Source organism: Hetaerina americana, unplaced genomic scaffold (genome assembly GCF_022747635.1).
Source record: "Hetaerina americana unplaced genomic scaffold, ioHetAmer1.1.p SCAF_104, whole genome shotgun sequence".
Lineage (NCBI taxonomy): Eukaryota > Metazoa > Arthropoda > Insecta > Odonata > Calopterygidae > Hetaerina > Hetaerina americana.
The window spans coordinates 440,300-464,221 of NW_027286115.1; the positions used below are offsets into that span (position 1 = coordinate 440,300).

At 34.8% G+C, this 23,922-nt stretch overlaps 1 protein-coding gene across 2 annotated transcripts in view; it reads right to left on the reverse strand.

The window, feature by feature from the left end:
* Lon (Lon protease) overlaps positions 1-17,381 on the reverse strand; it is a 33,109-nt gene extending 15,728 nt beyond the window's left edge. Inside the window, exons 1-10 of one of the 2 annotated variants that reach the window (XM_071599082.1) lie at positions 16,688-17,381; positions 16,484-16,572; positions 16,223-16,389; positions 15,931-16,100; positions 12,954-13,145; positions 11,054-11,269; positions 9,482-9,570; positions 7,789-7,928; positions 5,445-5,566; positions 1,548-1,708 (exon numbers count right to left, since the gene is read on the reverse strand). In XM_071599082.1, the coding sequence (XP_071455183.1) occupies positions 1,548-1,708; positions 5,445-5,566; positions 7,789-7,928; positions 9,482-9,570; positions 11,054-11,269; positions 12,954-13,145; positions 15,931-16,100; positions 16,223-16,389; positions 16,484-16,572; positions 16,688-17,101 (1,760 nt within the window). In that variant the 5' untranslated portion in view covers positions 17,102-17,381. Of the gene's footprint in view, positions 1-1,547; positions 1,709-5,444; positions 5,567-7,788; positions 7,929-9,481; positions 9,571-11,053; positions 11,270-12,953; positions 13,146-15,930; positions 16,152-16,222; positions 16,390-16,483; positions 16,573-16,687 lie in introns of both variants that reach the window. The other variant, XM_071599081.1, reaches the window with a different exon arrangement.
* Between the last annotated feature and the right edge of the window lie 6,541 nt (positions 17,382-23,922).

Genomic DNA, 23,922 nt, shown 5'->3' on the forward strand with positions numbered 1-23,922 from the left:
AACTGTTCCAATTATCAACTGTTTTATTAAGCAATGAATTTTTTTTCGTCCTTTGTGCCCGGCATTTTACCTTTGCTTTGAATTTGTGATCATTCCTCCCTATAAAATTTGGATTTCCCACCTCTTTCCTTAGTTCTGCCCAAGCTTTCTCTCCCTTCAGAATGTGGAACATTCCACAAAGTCTGCTTATTATTCTTCTATTTTGTAACTATTTTTAACATTTCAGTCACACTCTCCATCCGCCTATGCTTCTCCAGTACATGTCTGGCAGCCTTTCTTTGGACCTTCTCCAGTTTTGTAATATGTCCTCCTTCGTGCGGACCCATGCAAGTGATGAGTACTCTAAAACTGGTCTTTCCAGGATCTTATATGCCTTTTCCTTAGTTGCTCTAATGATCCCTTTGCGGTTTCTCATCACCCAAAGCAGAGTTTTGAAAACTTTCTTAACAATGCATTCAACATTTAGCCCCATCCTAAATTCTTGGTCAAATAAACACCTAAAAATACAAAGCTATCACTTCTAGGAATGACATTTTCCAAGAATTTGTGCTCCCTATTGGTTCCATTTGCCTTTTTACGAAAATTGATGGATTTGCATTTGCTAGAATTAATATCCATTCTTTATCACCCAATCCACCATTGTATTTACGTCCCTTTGCAGTACTTCACGGTCGCACTCACTCTCGACTTTCCTGTAGATAATGCAGACCTCAGCAAAAAGTCGTGTTTGAGATTTAGTGTTTTCCAGGAGATAATTCATATTGATTTAAAACAAGAGCTTTTGTAAGAAGCAGAAACATGGTCAATGAAGGAAGATGATTTACATATGTATGAGACTTTTGAGATGTGAATGCGGAGAAATGTGGAAATGGTCAAATGGACAGTCAGGAAAACAAATGAATAAGCACCAGGCATGGTGAGAGCAGAAGAGAGGGTTATTGGGAGAAATTCAAGGAAGGAAAAAATGGTGGATACAGATTATTATAATTGGCAATGGAATCTTGAAGACTGTGGCAGAGGGGAGAACATTAGGCATGCAAGGTAGGGTGAGGCAAAGAATACCGAATGAAGGGAGGAAGGACGAATGTGACATTGAAGAAGGGCTTAATGTGGTGCAGAGTGATGGGTCGTTTATTGTAAGGCCAAGCTTAAGAAATGTGGCAGTGTTCAGTCTGCACCTTCCAAAACCATCTTAAATGGTAGGCTATCGCATAATATTAATAATAATGCATCTTGAATCAAACACAAAAATAAAAAACTCAAAATACACTCCCTATTAGCCATTGAGTTGAGAGGTAGTAAATTCAATTCCTGGATTCTAGGCCTTGATTTAATAGATTCTTTGGGTAATGCTAACATCTCCTATTCAGAGTTTTCCACTGTATTTTACCAAGGTTTAAAATAACAGAACACTTCATCTTCCTCCCAAACATTAGGAAAGATTTTTCCATCCCTGGCATTAAATCAGAATTTTTCAAAATTGTCATTCCTAAAAGTTACTTCAAATATGTTACATGCAGTAGATCAGATACACTAAGGTTACCAACCTGCCAATTTTGTCAACTTCATCTATTAACACTAAGGGATTTTCAGATTTGGTCTTCTTTAAGCACTGAATAGCTTTTCCTGGCATGGCTCCCACATAGGTCCTCCTGTGGCCCTTGATCTCTGCTACATCAGTCATGCCTCCAACACTGAACCTAAAATACTACAGAGGGATGTTTCATGATTATAATAAACAATAAAGAAATTGATGCAATACCTCCTGCACTAATTGGTCATACTTCCAAGTTCGGGTTCTATTAAGTGCATCAGTCAAGCCATGGCAACTATTGGAATACATGTAGTTAACATTCACTTCATGACATTATTTGGAATTCACCTGAGTGAATTGGATTAGTTCCATCTAAAGGGTCACAACAAAAGGTTTGAGGTGAGGAAAGAGGTGAAATGCAGAAACCTGGTGCATATGAATACAGCAGTGATTGGGCAACAAACATCTGAGGTTATTACATGAGAGACTATTAGATGTCTAAAAACAGACCAATTTGAATGAGCAAATATGCATACAAATAAGTGTATTAAAGGCCACCACTAGCACACATCTCACTAATATAATCAATTAATTTACTCAAATTGGTTCATTAATGTAAATCAAAAATAGTCCCTCAAACTAGAAAATAATAAGTGCACCCAAAACAAAACATGAGACCCAGAGAGCATGTACTCATTTTAGAGTTTCAGATAATGATCCACCAAGCCCACTCAAAATTTTGGATGGCATTCACTCTCAGTTGCAGGATTAAAAGATAACTTTCACTTCCCTGGAAAATTCTAGTTGAATTTTCAACACAGGTTTTCTCGCTTGTACTTAATTTTCAAGGTCTTCCTATTTTTCAAAGAAATGCATGCACAACTGTGACAATTCCCAATGACAGACACCACTACCATTTCCATCATCATGCAGCCTTCCATGCTATGGTTTACTGTCTCAACACTATCCCTATAATGGAATCTACTTTCTCAAAGAATCAAATGTGATTATATTTAAAACTCTCATAATTGATCTGAGGAATTCCTTATTGGTAGTTGTTAACTTCTTAACTGTTAGCCTGCGTCAATATTTATGTTTCAGTTGATTATTTTTTAGGCTGACTATGCATATTTAGTGATCCTTTTTGTGGGCAAAATTATTCCTACAATTTATTCAAAACAATTTTTGAACAACATAAATAAAATGTAAGGACTAATTTTGTAGTTCCACACGAACAATTTATTCACACGACCCGGGTTTCGAAGTAAAACTTCATCATCAGGTGAAGTTTTACTTCGAAACCCGGGTTGTGTGAATAAATTGTTCGTGTGGAACTACAAAGTTAGTCCTGACATTTATTTATAATGAATCGGTTCCATAAAGTTATGCCAGAAACCATCAATTACAGAAATAAAATGATTGTTATTATTACCCACTGCAAAATCTAAACACAATACTTCAACATTGATAAGTTATGTAATGGCTGCTTTATTGTTCTTCTTTAGTTCATATAATCCTGTTTATTTCTGAATGTGCAATTTAAAGATCTTTAGGGAATCATTCTATTTACTCTATTCCTTGTGTTTGCTGCATGAAAATACTATAACTGCTAGCATGTGAATTACATTAATTTTTCAAATTATCCATAAAATTTTTGTGGCACATAGTACCTATGTTACCATCTAGTTTTTCCTGTTTACATCTGCTTATCTGCTAATGTTTCTTAATTTTCAAATTGATGACTTTTATATAAGACATTCCTTTTTTGAAATACTATGAAATCCAGTTACTCCATGAACTCTGTGTGGGTGTACCCCATTTTATACTGTATTGCCCTAATACTTTTTGAGTGCTCAGCAACTCCTTCATCATTTTTAATTATTCATTGTCTCTTCAGCTCCTCTTAATGGCATGCCATTATCAGCTTTCCCTAAGTTCTCACAAGTTTTCCACCACTGGGTTCTCTGAGATCAGCCACAACGTTGACCAGAGTTGCCTGTTGTTTATATTGAATGGCTTGTCTTCTTTTGTGCGAGTAGTGCCTGACATATATACACACACACACTTGTTTAATAATGATGTTATTATATGTATGATGAGCTAGAATGTGCTTGCTCTTAATGAAACTGCTCCTTTGCTTGGAAGAGAAATTTAGACAATCCCATATTAATGTTATGCTTAACAATATAATTTGAAAATTTTGAGGTTTTCTATTCCATTTCATTGAGTGTTGTCCACCTATATCACATAAAACATGCGAAAGAAATTCTCTTGCATGTCAATAATTTGTATTCCTAATATTGATCTGAGCATCAGCTGTTTGCAGGTCACTCTACATTTTCTGATGGTCATGAACTTGAACTCACATCAACCAAGTTGTAGAAAATTTCATAAACATCACCATTACCAGGTGAAGATACTTCACCAGCCAGTTGCAGAATTTGCAGAATGGCAGGTTAAGTTTTTGTGGTGATATATCACTGGTGACATGTATCTCCATAGTTGCAGCACCCAAGATGGGGTATCTGAATGTTTAAGAGAGGTGAAGGATATTGCCACCAGTTGAACATTTTAAATCATTGTCTAGCTGTGCTATAGGAAATAACGGACTATACATAAGCATCCTGTAGCATTACATAGGGCTGATGATTTGTTCAAGTGAAAGAAGAATGTCAATTCAGAGCCTCGTGTCACCGTCATTATCGCAGTAGATGAACTAAACATTTCAATGGAACAATATCAGAGTGTAAAAATCATTCCTCTTGACCCGGATTCGAACCCGGATCCCTCGATGTCTGGCTTAGTGCTTTAGCCAGTTAAGCTATCGAGGCATCCTCTTAAACCCTGAAACTTTGGGGGCTTGAAAATAACAAGGCGTTGTGGCAAAATACCATACACACAATGTCACATGCATTCGTATGTCATGCGCATCGCTTCACAGTCCACGAGGTTGCACCCAACTTTAAACACTTAGGTTATTTTCATCTTTGACAAATTCTAAGAAACTGCAGGAGATGCCGCAACAGTAACTTTCAACAGAGTCATCCACTAAGATGCATTCAATTCAACGACTTTTGAATGATTTTTACTCTCTGAAATCATTGCTTTGAAATGAACATTAGCAGCTGACTCAGTTAAAAGTTACTGCTACAGCACCTACAGCAGTTTCTTGGAACTGAACATGTTCCCACTGCAATGGCTACTGCTGATGCAATACTTGAGTATAATCATACAAATTGAGGCATGAACGTTAAAAACTACGCATAGAAAATAAATTTTAATTTTTACACCATAAATTATGTGAATAAAAATTAATGATCTTGATTTCCTACTTTGTTGAACATCCACAGTACATTCTCGATGAGTTCCCACAGATTATTCTTCTCCAAACATCTCAGCTAAGTAAGTGTTATTGTAAGTTTACGTTTATTTTTTTGTTTTCAGATAATTATCTCCATCAGGTTTCCATCAAAGATCACAATTTCAAGGGGAAGATTGGGAAGCCTGCAGGTGAAAAGTTATCAACAACAGTAAGCAAGAGACACTTACCAATTTAACTCGCATATAACACTCCCATTTCATGGAACTGAAGGCTGATAATCAAGTTGGTAAAAATGAGAATCAGGAAATTAGCTAGATCCTGCCACTCTTGTAAATCTTAAGTAAAGCTAATACCCTAACCATGATGCAAACTTCCTAACCAAACTCTCTTTCTTACAATTTTGGGGCCTAATCTGAATTATTGATTTCACTGGCTTAGAGGGTTTGTGGATGAACAGCAAAAGATGATCTCATTCAAAGATGGCTAAAATATTTTTAAAATTACCTCAAATAAAAGTGACACACGAAACTTGTACAGTTTCAAAATACTTTTTTAAATAAAATAGTTAAAATAGTTTTATAAACTTACCTCTCGATTAAGAGCCCGGGCTATTGATTTGCATATACTAGTTTTGCCAACTCCTGGCGGACCATGAAAGCACAGGATTTTACCTTGGGTTGTCCCTATAAGCTGACTAACAGCAATAAATTCTGAAAAGATTAAATGAAACTATTAAGACAAATTTCCAGAAAATGAAAAATGAGTTTAAACAGTAATAACATGAAAACACAAATCAGGAAACAAAAGTTAAGTATCATAGTTTTCTGAACCTAATACACTGTAAGCCACAAAATGTCAAATTAGCAGGTTACACATTGCATATGATCATTTATGAGCAATGCAATGAGCATTACATTTTTCACAGGGTAATAACTGATATTTTTATAAATGTTTAGGCACCAAAAATCTTACATTTTAATGCAATTTGTTTAAAAATGATACCATTAATAATACTATATAATTGAAACTGTCTCAATCATTGAATTTCACATTTATTAGTTGTGTGCAGTTTCACTGTCAATTTCATGTCATGTCAATCAATGTCATCATCATCGTCCTCACATTTCACTTCAAAATCACTATTCTAATATTATTTCATCTTCGATGTCATGCATGATGTTTACAAGGCATCCATTTTTAACGCCCCTTAATATTAACAGATGCATCTACAGCATTCCAAGATTTTTTAATCCATGGAGCAGTAGGCAATAACTTAAGTTACTTTTGGTAACAAGCACTAGCAATTTTAATGATAACACTTTATAAATGTGAACTGTAAATGGTTGCAGCTATCATAAATTAATTGCAATGACTTATCATCCGGAGAATGATGACAAGATCAGTAAAATGTTTACTCAGAATGTCTTTGAAAACATGGCATTTCATGGCATCTAAATGGATTGAGAGCTAACATTCAAAGCTGACAATTGGACACTTGCCAAGAAGTACGCCAGGGAAGATCCTTCAACTAGCACATCAAGAAATTTGATAGGCAAGTAAGCTCAAGAGGAATGGGTGACAATGGTGCAGAAACAAATGTTTTTGGGCCAATACTGTCCCAATCATTCACATAATAAACAATCATGACATCCTATATAGCATCCGGGTAGTAGGTTAGGGAGAAACACTCTTCAACTAAAGATTAGCATAAGTACTGCACCAAGAAAGTAGGTAAGTTAATTGCATGAGAAAAGGTTTCTCATTGGCTGTAGTCTTCTACCTCTTATGAAGAGTGATAGTAGTATTTTTAAGAGGGGCGACCGACAGCTGACGTCATTTGTGCCATTAAGGATGGATAGAAAAGGACGAAGGGTGAAGAGAAACCTGGCACCGGCATTAGCCTACTCTTAACGAAAGGCTCCAAGGGGTCCGCAGTTTAACGTCCCATCCAACAGATGGCATACTCACTCAAAGTGCTCTCCACAAAGCACCTCAAGTAGGGATACCACTGAAAAATATCTGCCACTTCTGGGATTCGAACACGGGCCCTCTGGGTGGGAAGCCAGTGCATTAACCACCACACATCAGCGTTAACGACAATTAGAATATGTGGACAGTGTAAGCCCCAAACTGGGAACCGATGACCACAACCAAGCACTGATCATGAGTAAACTTTATTAACATGCGCAAATTTGACCTCATTTTTTGGACAATGCCATTACTGGCAATGAAACTTGGATATTTGAGTACAAACCTGAGATGAAGCACCAAAGTTCAAAATGGCATATGGCCTGGATTCCCTTCATCCCAAGAAGGCAAGAATGAGCAAGTCAATAGCGAAAACCAAGCTGCCTTTTTCGATGCTAAAGGTTAGGTTCACTAAGAATTTGTACCATAAGGGCAGAGTCAATGCTGCCTACAATATGCATGAGCTCGAAAAATTAAGAAAAAGGGTTGCACAAATGACAAAGGTGATTGCCAACATTTGGCAGTTGCATCAACACAACACTCGTAGCCACACCTCCAGTATATCCTGGCCGAGCACAACTTGGCAACACTGCCCCAGCCCCCCTTCAGTCCACACCTGGCTCCAACAGACTTTTTTCTGTTCCCAAGAATCAAGAGCAGCCCAAAAGAAGTCCATTTTGGGAACCAGCGATCCAAACCACTGAGACAAAGATTCTAAATGAGATTCCATCGATTCCTTCCAGGGTGCATACAGTGCATGGCAGAGCCACTGGCAAAAACGTGTAGAGCCAAAGGGAACAGCTTTGAAGAATTTTAAATTTATGAAAAACAAAGATCTAGAAGAATTCTTTTACAGATATAATTTCATCACTTTCTGGACACACCTTGTACCTAAGGAAAATTATGGTAATTTAAGTAAAGGAACAAAACACTCCTTCATAAGTTCATATCACTTGATGCATACCAAGAACTCTCTTTTTAACATCTTCCATTCCATAATGATCCTCATCAAGAATGTCAGCTGCCAACTGTAAATCCAAATTCTCCTCACTCGACACTCCCCATGGTAGAGATGTCAACCAATCCAAGTAATTCCTTGTGACACTATAAAGAGGAAATGCCAAATTCAATTACATAATATAAAATACTCAATTTAACCAGAACTTCAAAATCTTTATAAAGCCTCGGTGTGACAAGAAAAGCAGGGGACTAACATTGAAGCCTTTTCATAATACGTAACACTGAATGCATGAAGATGAAGTCTTTCAATGCCCTCTGATTTATTTACTCATTGTGAACATTAAAGCTGACTTCATGATTTCATGGAATCCACTACAATGGCAATGTCTAAATGTGGGCATAAAATCTTATAGAAATTTTTCTTGTATTTAAAATTTAAAACTGCCTTACCCCTGAGTTAATGCAAATTTCACTGACCTCCCAAAAATCATCATCTTATTTAGTGCAAGTATTTTTTTAATATTTTGGGCTAAATCATTCCAGTAAGGTACAAACAATGTAAAATATGTTATCCATTGAATTTTTACAAGGGTAACATGAGAAAATGGTAATTAAGAGCATGGGAGTACATTTTTTGAAACATTTAAGTTTCCGTACCCTCCATTTAATTGCTTACACATGCGGCAGTTGGCAAATGATCTCTGCCAACTCTTTTTCAATAATATAGTGGTAGCCCTATGGTGTACAACACTTTAAACAGCCTCCAACAATGCTGTCTCTGGAGATTCACTTTTTTAACAAGCAATTCAAAGGCAGAAAGGTTCATGTCTCAGGAGTATGGTGTATACTCTGTGGTTTCCCATTGTCACTTTGATATTAAAGTGGCAGTGTCATTCCTTCTTTCAAAACCAGGTCACATGTCACTCTTGCATGAGTAAAATCATGAATACCATTCCTTTGTGTCATCCTTTTTTCTGGACCATTGCAATTCCACATCAGCATATTCTACACTAGGGTTTGGTACTTGAACACAAACAATTATGTTGTCAGCTCTTTGCTTGATCAAAATCTATTTTACTATCACTTTTAATCTCCACTCATATAATTAACTATATACATAACAAGGTTGTGCCTTCCTGTTCATTTTTAAATGAGTCACAGTTGGCAGTGTTGGTCAAATAATTTGAGAACATATCTTTATATTTAAATTATCAGAAGTCAAATAGGTGACCATCAAAGTTCATCACTGAATTATTGGTAAAAAATATTTTACTAACTAACCAAATTGTGATAGAACCTGGGAATTAGACAAAAAATATAAACAAGTTATAACAATATAAATATATACCAGGACTAGTCAAAACAAAATGAAGAGAAACCTCCTTTAAATTTAATGAAAAATAATACTAACCTTTATTCTTCATGATTAAATCATAGCCATGCAAATAGGAAAGATTTTTTTCTGAGGCTCAAAGTTAGTCTGATGGGAGGATGGATGATTTTGTCATTGAGAATTACAGCAAAAAAGCTATCTTATATTTTAGAAAATATGGTATCATCATCATTTTTGGGTCCCTTGAATTTTATTACATGGTTTTACTGCACACTTGACTACTGCTTGAGGTAAAGTAGTTACACACAAAAGGTCATGTTACAGGACAAAATAATTTCCATGAAAAATAAAATAAAAAGCTTACTTGAATTCAGAGGAATGACTCTCCAAGAGTGATAACTTGTTTAGCTCTTCATCTATCACTTCCATCACAGCCTTTGGCACAACTTTGTTCTTGAATAAAAAAAATATCATTTAATTAATATTCACTCACAAGGAATTGTTTAATTAAATGCAAAATACGTGACACAGTTTGATAGGGGAAGGACCTAATATTCCAAAATTTTTTTTACATAAAGAATCATGATAGTGAAGTTTCCACCTCAATCAGCCCACATTGCTATCCACTTTACTTTCCATTTTCTCAAAAATCCCTTTTTAAATTTATTCTGAGGACACTATTCCAGAAAAATTAAGAAAGAAGGGTCAAAATGATGTTTTACCAAGTCAGTAAACAAATGCAAGAACTTAATTTTGTAAAAATCATTCCCCTAGAAAGGGACCCCAGGTCCGGGGTTTTTATACTGTGAAATTCTGGAAATACCATGTACATTTGCAGGTGATTCCACTAAGGAAACTATCCAAAGTTCTTTGAAACTCGGTACACATCAAACGTGATAGATCATAGAAAACTGGCATGTTTCAATAAGGCTCTGTAACAAGCTATATAAAAAAAACCATTAACACAGTAATCAACCCGTAGGTCCGTTTAGTAGGTGATGGTAGAGATCACCCAGTACTAAGCCCTATACGGCGTGTGAAAATTCACACATCAGGGTGGGGGGGCCAGTTCCTTTCCCTGTGCCGGTTAGGGTTTCCCAGGAAGACCTGGTACCCGAAAAATCACTTTAGCTTGGGTGGAGCTGCAGGTGCCCAGGGTGCCTTGCCCAGGAATCGAACCCAGGACCCTCTGGTCAGCAGTCCAACGCTCTACCCACTGGACTACCGCGACTCACAACAAGTTAAATATCAAATTTATTATTACATTTAAAATATTGAATTTCTAGATGTAAGCCATGCACTCTTACATTTTGACAATAAGTTCACAGAAATAACAAATAATTTCATTAACTAATTCCAAGAAACCATAGAAGACACTGCGACAGTAACTTTTAAATGAGTCATCTGCTATATTTGCATTACAATGTGACAATTTCAGAGTATAAAAATCATTCGCATTGACCAAATCCTGGTCAACAAGATTTGCTTGCGAATCCAAACAAGAGGAATTATCATCCCTTCCACCAGTAAGGCTCATGAGATCAACAGAACGCACAAGCTTAAGTTTCTGCCTTTTTAAAGAAATGTACTCAAAACAGATACATTATATGGTATTTAAATAATTCATTTCCGCTACACCATTTACCACAAAGAGCCTTACTTTGCCTGTCAGGACCAGAAAATTTTGATTCTCTTTAAAAAAGAAACCATTACTGAATGGATTAATTTTATCCAGGTTTCACTGTATTGTGGATGGAGTGGGATTGAAATAATGAAGTTTTGTCAACAGCTAGAATTAGCTTAGCCAAAGAGGGTTATCAAGTTAGCTAAACAGAAAATGACCATAATATTTTGCCTGGCATAGTAAAATGCAACAAAATTACTAAAAATAATGATACTTAAATTAGTAATGCATTATTGAAACAATAAAAAGCACCTGAAGCTTCTCTTTGAACTTGTCCTCGATAGCATCTTTGTCATCTTTTTCCAAGCCAAGCTCTCTCTTTATTATCTTCAACTGTTCCTGCAAGATATATTTCCTATGTTGCTGCTTCACTTTTTCTTCAACTTCCTTCCCTATCTTCTGCTGTAACTTACTGAGCTCCAATTCTTTCTTCAGAAGGGATAGGGACAGCATCAATCTTTTGGGAATCTAAAGAAATCAATAGAAATAGTATTAGTATTTATAATGATCAGAGCGAAATAAAAAATTAAATTTCAATGGAGGTTTATTCTGAGAAAATGTAACTTTGATACTAAGGGCTTCTAAGAGCATAACTGTTTGGATTAGAATAAAAATTTCACCTGCCATTTTGAATTACCATTTGCATGTTAATAACTGGTGTGGATGAGTTTTGGTGCTAGAGAATAGAGAAAAATCTGTGTAAAGTGAACACTTAAGAAGATTTGGTTCAGTGGAAAACAACTAAACAAAAAATCTAGAATCTGTGAGTTCTTGGCTGAAATTAATTTGCTGCCTTTCCAAATCTTGACCCATCAAATCAAACTACGAGTTGTATATTCTGCTTTAAATTCATATGCCCTTCAGTTAGTCCTTTCTGCATGGCATGCAGGGCAATTGCCTTTATGTTCACTAAACCAACCAGTATATTGACTGTTTCTTCAGTGAAAATTTATCAAAACAGGTTATGATTAAAGACCACATTCATTCAGTGTAAGTGAAAAACCAGAGATACTAAGAGAATCTGAATATGTCATAATCACACTGCTAAAAAAATGCATACAAGACTGGAGTAAGAATCCATATACACTTTTTACAATAATGATTTACAAATCTTACATTGAACACCCTGTAGAACTGAAAGAAGATTAACAAGAAGGAAAAATCTCAGAGAGAGCATTTTCAACAAGCTGTGCAGTAAAGGTAAGTAGCAAGTAGCCAAAGAATAAGAATTCTGCATGTCCGGGTTTTCACCGCGTTGTTGTTTGAAGCCGACAACAGTTTCGCCGAAGTTTCATCCGGCGTCTTCAGGTCGAAGATCTTCGACCTGAAGACGCCGGATGAAACTTCGGCGAAACTGTTGTCGGCTTCAAACAACAACGCGGTGAAAACCCGGACATGCAGAATTCTTCAAGCCACCGCCGCGAAAATCTACGCAGCCATATAGCCAAAGAATAGTTTCCCAATTATTATATTATTTTTTTGCGATGTTACACTTTATAGCACCACCAAAACATGAAAACAGCATTGAGTTACTTTGTTTACAAACATTGAAATGCATTTTTAGATTGACGTTTTTACTACATATCATCAAAGTTATTTTTATTCTTTTTTAAATATTTAAGTTGGCATTTCTTGGCAGAAAATAGATCAAAAACCATCCAAAAAATTATGTTAGAATTGTTTCACTCCCTTTAGATGATAATTAAATTAATGTTTAACCATATTTTTCAGCACAAATGTGCCATGAAACGACCTATAGTAGAAGAATTTTTTTTGGTATTTAAGTACACATTAAAAGGAATCACAAATGTTTTCTGGAATCCTCACATTATAATTTATTTCGGTGCATATTTTGTTGAAGATTGGTTGATTAGCGAGTGAGAGACATTTGATTTAATAGGAAAGAGCACCTTGATCATCATGCCCAGGATGCGGATGATATTGAGAAACTACATTTAGATCAAGAGGCTATAAAAGAAAACTGTCACAGCTATAAAATAAAATATAGCATGGTTGCATAAACCATCATGATGATGACAAAGTTTCATCAAAACCTGAGATGATGGGTATTACAGCTAGGTTAAACTAATATAGAAAGGCACAATAGCTTCAGAGAAGGAGTATAAGAAGAAAAAATACAATTCAACTTTACATCGACTTCTTCCAGGACAGCTTGAAGTTCAGCTGACTCAGCTCCAGTCAAAGCTGCCCCCAAATCAGAAAGATAAACTGGATTATCTACCACCCTTTGCCCTTGATGAAGCATCTGCTGAAGTGATTCTCGGTACAGAGGATTCAGGCTGATGATGTCTCGTATTGTTTTGATAACTTCTTGCGTCAAGGCCTAGAGGATAAACAACCAGACATTAGAAAACAATTTTATCCACCCAAAAGAATACATCAAACACTTGAAATTTGAATAACTACAGTACACTAACACTCAAATACTTGGCAGTTTGCCATAGATAAATTCCTTTGTACTTTCATTACAACAAAAAAATCAACAAAACTATTCATTTATTACAATTCTTAATTTTGTTTTCACAATGCATGTGCCATCATATGGAATATCTCCACCGTAAACAATGAACTATATCATCCCCTGTGCAGTGTGCATCCATAAATTGCACTTCCATTTTCCCACTTATATGCCCCCTGTCACTATTCCCAGACCCTTTCCTATAAACACTCATCAAACTGAAAAGAGCACCCTGACTTTCTTAGTTCGCATAGGTTTTGTTGTTTTCATAACATAATGTGCATGTGCATAACATAATGTGCAACTTCCCTTTGAGTTGTTGTCCTTCCTCCTAAACACCAATATTTTCAGATGAAAAAAGGCAAGTTGTATCGATAGACAGGGAAAGAATAAACCCAAGAAGTCAAAAGAGCACTCAAGAATGTAAATTTAAGAGAAGATAACTCCATGCAATGAGTATTATCAATACTTTGCCTAAACTTCACTCTTTTTACCCTAAGTGATTATGATTATTTAATAGCCACCTAGATGATGTAGTCCATATAACAAAAAGCTGATTCTAGTCACTGAAACCCTGTCAAATTTCTCAATTGTCTTCCCCCTCAATAACACATGATGTTGGGCATTTTCAATATAATTACAAGAAAACTGATGGCTTTTAAAAAGTTAAATTAATCATTATGGCAGGGAAAACAATTAAGTAATAGAAGAATACAAATGAGAAGAATGCTGAAATCAAGGTATTATATGTAGCCTATTCTCAACAAAGTTAATATATGTTCCCAAATCAGGCCCATTAAATCTATCAACATGGAAAGAAGTACAAGGAATGGGCATTGAAGGAATCAAAGTGGATGAAAAAAACATTAACTTTCCCTATTTCACAGATGGCATAGTAACAGATGAGGTACAAGGAAACTTACAAGGATACTTGAATGCATATGATCAAATACTCCAGAAGTATTAGAGGAAAATCAAAAGAGAAAATAATACCAGACAAGTAGTATGTGGACATGAGAAACTGACAGTAGCTGTTAGTAGAGCAGAAAGTAATAAATTAGAGCAAATGAAATCTTTCCCAAATCTTTTAAGGATTAAATAGGAGATGCTTGACCGACATCATGCATAAAACAACTCAATAAGACATACACAATGAGAAGCAACTCAGAGATGAAAAAGTAACAAAAAGAGCCAGGGTATAAAAAATTCATGTGTTAAGTTGTAGACTCAAAAAATTCATCTGTAAAGGTGGCGGGGTAAATAACATGGAGAAGCAAGCTTGATAAAAATGTGTATGAACCCTTGAAACTTGTGAGCAGCTTGATGCTGACATTTTGAATAAATTACAACCCTTTTCCTTGCTCACTTCTTTCTGAATTTGTGAAGCAAATTAATAATTACCTACTTTTTCTAAATTGCCAATTTTACTGACATGGACAAACTGATACTAGATGGGAAATTAAAAGTTACCACAGGATAAATTATAATCACAAAGAGTATTCCAGAGGTTAAATTAGGTTTTGATAGATTCATCAAGCACTGCTACATTTCTAAGCACCAACTAACATTGCACTAGATAAATAGTTTGATTTCTAGTACTAAGTTTGATTTCAATTGCATAGGGTGGTTCAATAGGTTTCATTTCCCCTACCCCTTAAGAGGTACTTAGGTTGGCAGGCATATAAGTTCTGATAGTATTACATCCCATCTATACGATAGTATTCTATTCTATCAGAACTTATATGCCTGCTTCGTATACAACAAAAAGGTATTTGATAGAATGACTTGGGAAAAACTAATAAATATATTGTAGAAAATATGAATATATTGGAGAGACAGGAGGCTGATCCACAACCTGTACATATCTCAGAGTGCTCAGGTGGGAGTGGGGGGATGGAGAGTCCGGATGGGCAGTGTTAGGAAGTAAGGCACGGTTGCCTATTATCTCATGTTTTTCAATTGTATACTTTTAGGAAATTATTAAAGAGGCATGAGGTGAACTGGAGGTGGGAATGAGACCCAGTGGGGAATTCATTAAATCAGTTAGACTAGCAGATGGCCAAGCTTATGTAAACATTAAATTTTACTTCCTTTGTATCCAAATGGTATGACCTAGAGCTTAAGATACAACAAGAACACAATTCTAAAAATGGCCCAAATTATCATGATGGTTCAGCAGCCAGTCATTTAAGTTTCTGCATGTATAAAATGATGATTCGGAGAATGAATGTATTACTTAATTTAAAAATAATTCAAATGATTGAAAATAAATTTCTCTCTATAACACTAAAAATAATGGACTCACCCTAATATAACATCTTTAATGCATTATCTTTAGTGAAAATCAGCATATTATTCAAATTCCAAAACGTAAAATGGCAACAACTGCCACACAGGTAAAATAATTAAAATTCCAAACTTAAGACAGGGGTTGCAGGTTTTGATGCGTGTTCTCATGGAAAACATGAAGACTGCTGAAGAAGGTTTAGCAATTTGTGGGTCTTTTAGAAGTTACATATTATTTATACATCTGAACTAGAATTAAAACTTAAATTGCTAGAACATACTCAGATAATTGCATTTAATGAGCAATACAGTAAAGGCCCTAGTGAGAAAGCATTCAATGGTAACAAAACAACAAAATACAAACCTTAACTTCTTCTGTTTGCCTGAACTTATCATGGGAAACATTCTCTGCCTCCACCATGAGAATTTTTGGTGCGGGTTGCTCTGCTCCCTGTAAAATTGGCTCTCCCTGCTCTGTTATGGCTTCAGGTTTCTTCCTCCTCCTCTTCCTCCTTCCCCTATCATCGCCGTCTTCTACAAAGGTGGTTATGCTTGTCTTTAACAGAGGAAATTTCAAGTCCATTTCTGAGAGGAAAATCACATTTCATAAGTTACTTGAGAGCCTGTAATGGAGGAAACCATCTGAATTTACTCACCCTCGGGTGCTTCGGAATCGTCAATCAGCGGTCCAAGAATCCGAATGCGACGATGGGCCATCGCTACAATTCTTAGCTTATCACTTAAATCTTGCATTTCATGAATCTGAACAAATGTACCGACTGAATATACTTCGGAGAGGTCCTTCACAACGTCACTATCATTTCTAAAGATGATAATTCAAAAATATATGAATAATAATACTTCAACAAAACTATTACCAACAATAGCATACACACAACTAGTTTAATTCATCTTACTCGTCATCCTTTTTCAGAAAAACTCCGGCGTATGGCTGGTTCAATTTCACTTTCCTTCTAATTAAGGCAATCAGATCTGGATTAGTAATCTGTAACAACATAGGGAAAGTGCTAAGTCTCTTTTTCGGAAAAATTAAACTCCAAACTCATATTTCAACGAGAAATAAGGAATAAAACAAAAACTCCTTAACATGCTTAACATACCTCTATCATTTTAATAAACCTCGGGAAAACAGGATTCCTATTAACGGCAATAAGAGGTACATTAGGCCACACTTCAGGAACGATGACTGTAGCAGGCAGGGTATGAGGTGTTTGATCCTCTACTTCCACAGTCGAATCTGAAGATTCACTTTCGTCATTTGAACTTGGTTTTTGTGCGCTATAAAACCGAACCGGCATCACATAACATGATGAGCAAGTAGGTTTAATAAATCTTTGAAAAACTTTACTGGGAAATGTTCCGGTATTCTTTCCCCGCAATTCCCCTCTGAAATTCAAGCATGTGTTAGGGTAACTCAAACGTTCGTTAGCTTCGGTATGATGCAACCATCGAAGAAAATGACGGAAACGATATCCATCCACAGCCTTTTTAAGAAACATCACGTGCCGAACCATCACTGCACTAATCTCTAGACGAGTGTTACCTAATTTATTGGCGACAAAGAAGCTACCACGAAATTTACCATAACTAACTGGCCCAAACACCAACCGGTAACACGAGTTTCGGATATTACACTATATGGAGTTAATTGCGCGTAGAATGGCGAGCTTGCTCGTTAAAAGTAATTAATCCACACTTTCATGGCCATCGATAATATCCTTAGGAGAATTCAATCAATAAGTAAACATAATTCGCGACTTCGGTAATACATTCAGGTTCCCCGATTTTACAACATTTTTCAACAAAACAACTGAGTCACGAAACCAGAAGGGAAAGAATAACCGCTAACCTTAAATTCAATCACAAGATGGCCTATCAGGTCCGTAGCCCAGAAATACACATGTATCTATTATTTATTCAAAATCTCTATGAACTAGCATTTATATAATAAAAAATCTTATGTTATCGATACTAGACTGAAAACACCGCCCATTTGGAATTAGATACAGAAGCAGTGGACTCAAGATTTACGCCCTTCAGCAGTAAAATATTGGAAAGTTATAAAATAAATGGGCATGCGGTTACAAAGACTGTAATAAGGGATACTAAATCAAGAAAAGTGCTATAGATTTCGTAATGTATATTTGTTATACCGAAATAATGAATTTTCAGCGGTAATTATTGACTTGGTGATTCTTTTCCATGAAAAGTTTACCCAGCCTCACGTCAATGTCCTCACCAAAAACTTCTCGATGAATGGACAATCTGGATTTATGAGACCTCATGGAAAGCTTCCGATGAACATGATAGTTTCACAAACGATAAGAAGAGATAACGCAACACAAAACCCAACTATAAAATGTTCACAAAATTTCGAACAATTCGCAATTGTAAGAAGTTCGCCAAGGTGCGTACAACTTTTTACGAAAACTTCCGAGCTTAAAACCAAATAATTTTCTAATAAAGCATAACGTTTGTAACAATTTTCTTCATTTCAAGTATTAAACATCTGATTGTGAAAATAGCATGTGATAGTTTTGAATCTTAAAATTGTATGCATAGATACGTAGTTCATAATATTTACTTACCCTTGTGGAAATTGCTGGAACCACCAATATTCTCATAGTGCCATGATCCTTTTCAAACGTACGCGTACATGTTATTGCTTTTGAATAATATTTTCTCTCATCGACACAATATTTTTCATTGAGCTCAGTCAGTTGCACTAATCTTTTAAAGAGATTCTCATTATTTCTTTATCGGGAACCATTAAATATGGCATGGCACAAGATTCAATCACTATTTTAGCAAATGGGAGTAAATAGCTTCTTGAAGGGTACCCCCATTTCTCATGTGACAGCTACCACATATTTCCTAAAATGGTCTTTCATTTTTCATAAGTCTTGATTACACTCAAATATTGGTACTGCATTTTGATTTTAGTCCTTCATTAGCATTTTAGGTGCTCCAATTGGCCAACATTGCTCTTTAATTAAATTACCAAACCTAGAAATAACACATCTTCCAAACCAAACAGGTAGAATATGAATGACCAATGAGTTATTAAACTAGATTATAACTGGAACTTTAGCAACTGATAGATGCTCTATAATGCTGAATTTGCCATATATTTATGATATTGGACTTGGATATTGGATAGTAATCAACCTGAAGATGTGAAGGTGGTGTTCAAGATTACTACAGTCAAAAACATTGGAAAGTCGTACATCAGGATTGGGGGAGCTGTACCATTTTCTCTGCCAATTATAGTTTCCCAGGAATATCTGGTTCTTGCCAGAAATAGACAGTATGAGTGAAGAAGGAAAGTATTCATAATAGGTTTCTACTGGCATCTCTCTTTCACTCTACTCACTTTCAAAAAATCATTATGCAGTGGTATGATAGAGCTGAATAAAGATTGGCAGGGAATTTGAGGACTGGTTTAATAAGAAATATAAGGCAAAAGCTGTTTATTTTCGGTGAATGTATGTGATAATTCCCACTTATGAAATAATCTGTAGGAATTATTATAGAAAAGCTTTAATTGGTCGTCTATCTTCCAAACTTATCAACTCAGCATTCTTGAATTGAAATCCACATGTATATTTATTCTTTTTTTAATCATCATGGCTTATCAATTGGTTCACAGGTTTATAAGCTCCAAATATCTCCAAACTCTCCTGTCCCCTGAAAAATCTATTTATCATTCTCTGAGCTCACACTTGAGGCTGTATTTCCATGACCTTTAGATGCAGTCTTTTTTATGTAATATGCACAGTTAGGTCTTCTATATGTTCCATGTAAACGAATTCCTCATCAAAACGTTATTTTATTGCATATGATACATTTTAATGTGCATTTTAGTATTTACTTTTGTCTGAATAATGCATGTTGGGTGATGATTATATGATAATGATCTTTACTTCAATGTCTTCCGCCTGCAAAACATGAGATATTTGTGTATGCAAAAGTCTAAAGAGAAATGTTTATACGCAAAGTAAATTTGTGTGCACATGTTTATATGTTTGTGTAGCATGATGTAGTTTTTTTACATTTTCCATGTAGTTGGTGATTTTTCATGCATTAGTGTGTCTTGTATTATATACAATCGACCTCATATTGCATTATATTCTGATCACCATGCAAGAATAAATAATAATAATCTCCAAGATTTATTTAGTTTGCTAAGGTGACGTGTTGGGTTTTTTAAAGGAAATCAGGAAAAACTATATACCCTTGGAAAACAAAACACAAAGGAAAACATAAGGAAAACCTACAGCAGTATCTGCGTCCAAGTGTTGCTGATATATTTCAAAATAAATATAAGCAAATGTACAGGTATCTCATTCATATTTCAAATTCTTATATTTATGTGAAAGGATGACCACTTTAACATGTATGAATAGTGATACTTTATTATGTTATAGAAATGACACCATTATTAAGACAGAAAAGTGCCAATTTATGACGGCAAATGAGGACATTGAAGATAGAGAAAATGGTTTATTAGAGGGTGATGAATTTCCTCACAAATTCAAACAAACAAGATCAACCAATTTGCATGTTTCATGGGAAGATGAGTCACCATTAGCTTCTCTACAAACAGGCAAAGTGACAGAAATGACTTCTGATCCAGATGTACAGCAATTTTTTTCCTCTTCAGATATTATGTTGAGAGATGAAACACCTTTTGCTAAAATTACCCCCTCAGACGTACGCTTCAATGAACTTTATAGTGAAGATAAATTGCCTGATCAAAATGACTCAACATATATGAAACCAAATAATTGTTGGAGTAAAGAAAATCACAAAGAAAATGGTTGTGAAAGCATCTCAAAAAATTTCTTAGATCTCTCCTTAGACAATAAAAATCTAAAAGCGGAGAGCAACTTTTCATCAGAAGTATGCTTTCTAAATCCAATTGGATCATTTGCAGCTGAAATAAATAGCACTGAAGTAAAAAGCAAATGGGATAAATATGAGGCAGAAGAGAAAAATTCAGAGGGAAGCTGTTATAGTGATGCAATGTCGCTTTCTAGTGACTTAAATGATGATGACATTTTTAGGACTGGGAAAAGCTCAATTCATGATAAAGAGATAAATAGTGAATCTTTAAATGAGGATCCAGTTCTTAGAACAGATTTGATCAAGTTTCCACAATCACAAGAAGTAAAAAATGATTATTTTAATGACTTCCCATATCATCATGAAGAATACAAAAACTCTCTGCCAGAAACAAGACAAAATGAAAACATTACAAGTGACCTATTTCCAGATCATCAAATAGAGGTATTTATTCCCTGCAGAGGATGGGTAATTCTTTTCTTATGCTGAAATGGGTTCTATTTGCAATATCATCAAAATGAATATCGTGTAACTTTCATGCTAAATAACTCTTTATGAAATTGATTTTTACTCTCTGAAACTTTTGCATTGAAATGCACATTAGTGGATGACTCTACTACGTTAAAAGTTACTGTTGCGGCATCTCCCGCAGTTTCTTTGGAATTTGTCTGAATCAAATTGTAATTTCCCAGTCTCAAGCAGTCCCTTAACACAAATATATATATATATATATATATATATATATATATATATATATATATATATATATATATATATATATATATATATATTTATTTATTTATTTATTTATTTATTTATATGTATACATACACAGAATCAGATTAGTGGATGATCAAGCTTTAGTTTGCAAGTAAGCTAAGTGGTTGCAAGCATTACTGAACATAGTAGCATGCCAGTGTGATAGGTATTGGATGAGAATAAATGTAAACAAAACAAAGGTTATGTGGTTTTTGAGAAAGAGGAAAGCTAAGTTAAATATCAAAAGAGAAATTCATAAACTAGAACAGGTGGAACAGTTTACCCTACTTCTTGTTTTGTAGTAGGAAGTGTTTTGGACCAAAATGTTCAAAGTGGTAGGAGAATAAGAAGAAGAATTAGAGCATAAGAGTATACATTAAGAGCATAAGAAGTAAGAATGTTAAAAAACAGCTATTCAAAACTTTGATATTGAACATGTTTTTGTATGACATTGAAACATGGTCATTGAAGCAAGATCATAAGCATAGATTGAAAGTTTTTGAAATGTGGGTGAAAATAATGATGGGAAAGGTGAAATAGACAGAAAGGGAAACAAATGATGAAGTGCTAGGCATGATGGGGAGAAGAGGAGATTGATAAGAAAAATTCAAATTAGGCAAGAAAGATAGATGTAGAGTATTTTGATTGGCAATGGGAGGTTTAAGACTGTGATAAGAGTTACGCAAGGGTAGAATGGGTTATTACCCTTCAGTACGCTGAAGAGGGCTACATTGTGGCCGAAATATGCATATTCGTATTCACCTTTCTTATCCCTTTCCTTTTAACCTTTTACCCCTTCTTGACTTGTGGCGTTAGCCAACTAATTTCATTTGTACTTTGTTTAGAAAGGTAAACTGTTTACGGCCATTGGAGTTTTTCATTCATTTAATACTACTAGCTGTAAGAGCTCAATTCTATCAATATCAATAATCATCATGGTACCTGAAAAGACTATATTGATACTGATAAAAGGTTGCAACATAGTAGTGGGCTATTGGAGTATTTTTTCATGCGGGACACACTTAACTCATTAATGAAACACTCTTGCTGAAGTCTCTGAATACTTCATAATTAAGCATAATGGTGTACGTGCCTTTCCTTATTTTCTTCGGCGATTGACAAGGCATAGACATAGAAAGTGGAATAGTATCATACTACTTACTTGAAAACGATGTTCAATTGGCAACAGCAATAAATGATAAATATTATCTAGGAAATAGTTAGAATTCTTATTAAAATAATATTTCAATGATTCAACATTCTTGATTATACTGCTGAACTGCTTTTTAAAATATAAGTTCATATTTTCTGAAACCTGTGCTCTATTTTCCATTCAAGTATCCTTGGAAATAGAACCCAAAATTAATGGTAACTATGTTCTTAATAGAAAGAACATAATTAATAATATCATTAAAACTTCCACTTTTTCTTCAAAATGCCATTAGGAAAGCAAACGGAAATACTATCTTTCAGACCCAGATGATCTCCTGAGAACACCTACAACATGGATCAAGTAATCGTTTATACTTTTAGGGATGGAGCTGGAATTATAAATCCACAAAAACATTACTGTGAAGAACTGAATTACTTGAAAACCTGAACAATATGTGCGCAATAATTTATTGCTATATTTTACTTTCCTTTGCATTATATTTAAAGTAGTCTTTTAAAACTGTTATTTCATGATTTTAAATTAAATACTAATGTTTTTACACCTAAAATAAAAGAAAAAATGGTGTAATACCTAAAAGAATGTTGTTACAATGGATATTTAACACACTTTTTTAAAAAGGGTTTTATTAATAATTTGAATGAATACTCTCTTTTTACTAATTACTGAATTTTTAATTGAAAATTAATATGAACTTTAAAACTACAAAAATAAATGGGTGCACTTTGGAATCAGAGGGTAATAAATGAGTAAGGTGCTGTGTACCGGTCAATCCCAAGATTGTCTTCTTGCCTAAATGAAGATGGAAAGCAAGTATAACCATAGAGCTGTTTAATTAATGAGGATTGCACCTATCTTGGAGTATGGTGAAGATCAAAATCCATAGTTTTTCAGAATATTAATGTTGTTAATGGCTTCACTATTTGTAATCCTTAAAACTTTACTTTAATAATAAGCCTAAATGTTTTGTTTAGCTGAACTGATTTTCATTAATTTTGATAATGAAAGCCTGATTGATTTCTCCCTACCAAATGAAATTAAGATGACCACACACAAAAATATACTTAAGAATTCCTTCACGTTACCAAATGGTTGAATTAAATTACATAAACAAGACTTACCAATCTATTCTGTCAATTTGCTTGACAGACAAAACAATTATATTTGTTTGAGTTGAATATCAGTTTTTTCTATAACCATACATACATACTAATGAAAAATTCTTTGCCAAATTCATGAGAACAAAAATGTAATAGCTCACATACCTATGTAGATAATTTCATCTAGTACACATTCTCTTTACAGAGACCACCATGCTTAGTCACAGTTCAAGGAACAAAGGACATTAGGCCATATAATGTCCAAGATGTGATAACATTGATCAGGGAGATATGCAAATATGAAAACCTAATTGGTCTCAACATATTATATACATATATATATATAAAATAAGTATATATATATAATATGTATATATACAGGGTTCGTCTGGAAAATAAGTGTACTGATTTGATTGTCTTTTTTGACAAAAGGGGAGTCGTCCACTACGAATTTGTACCT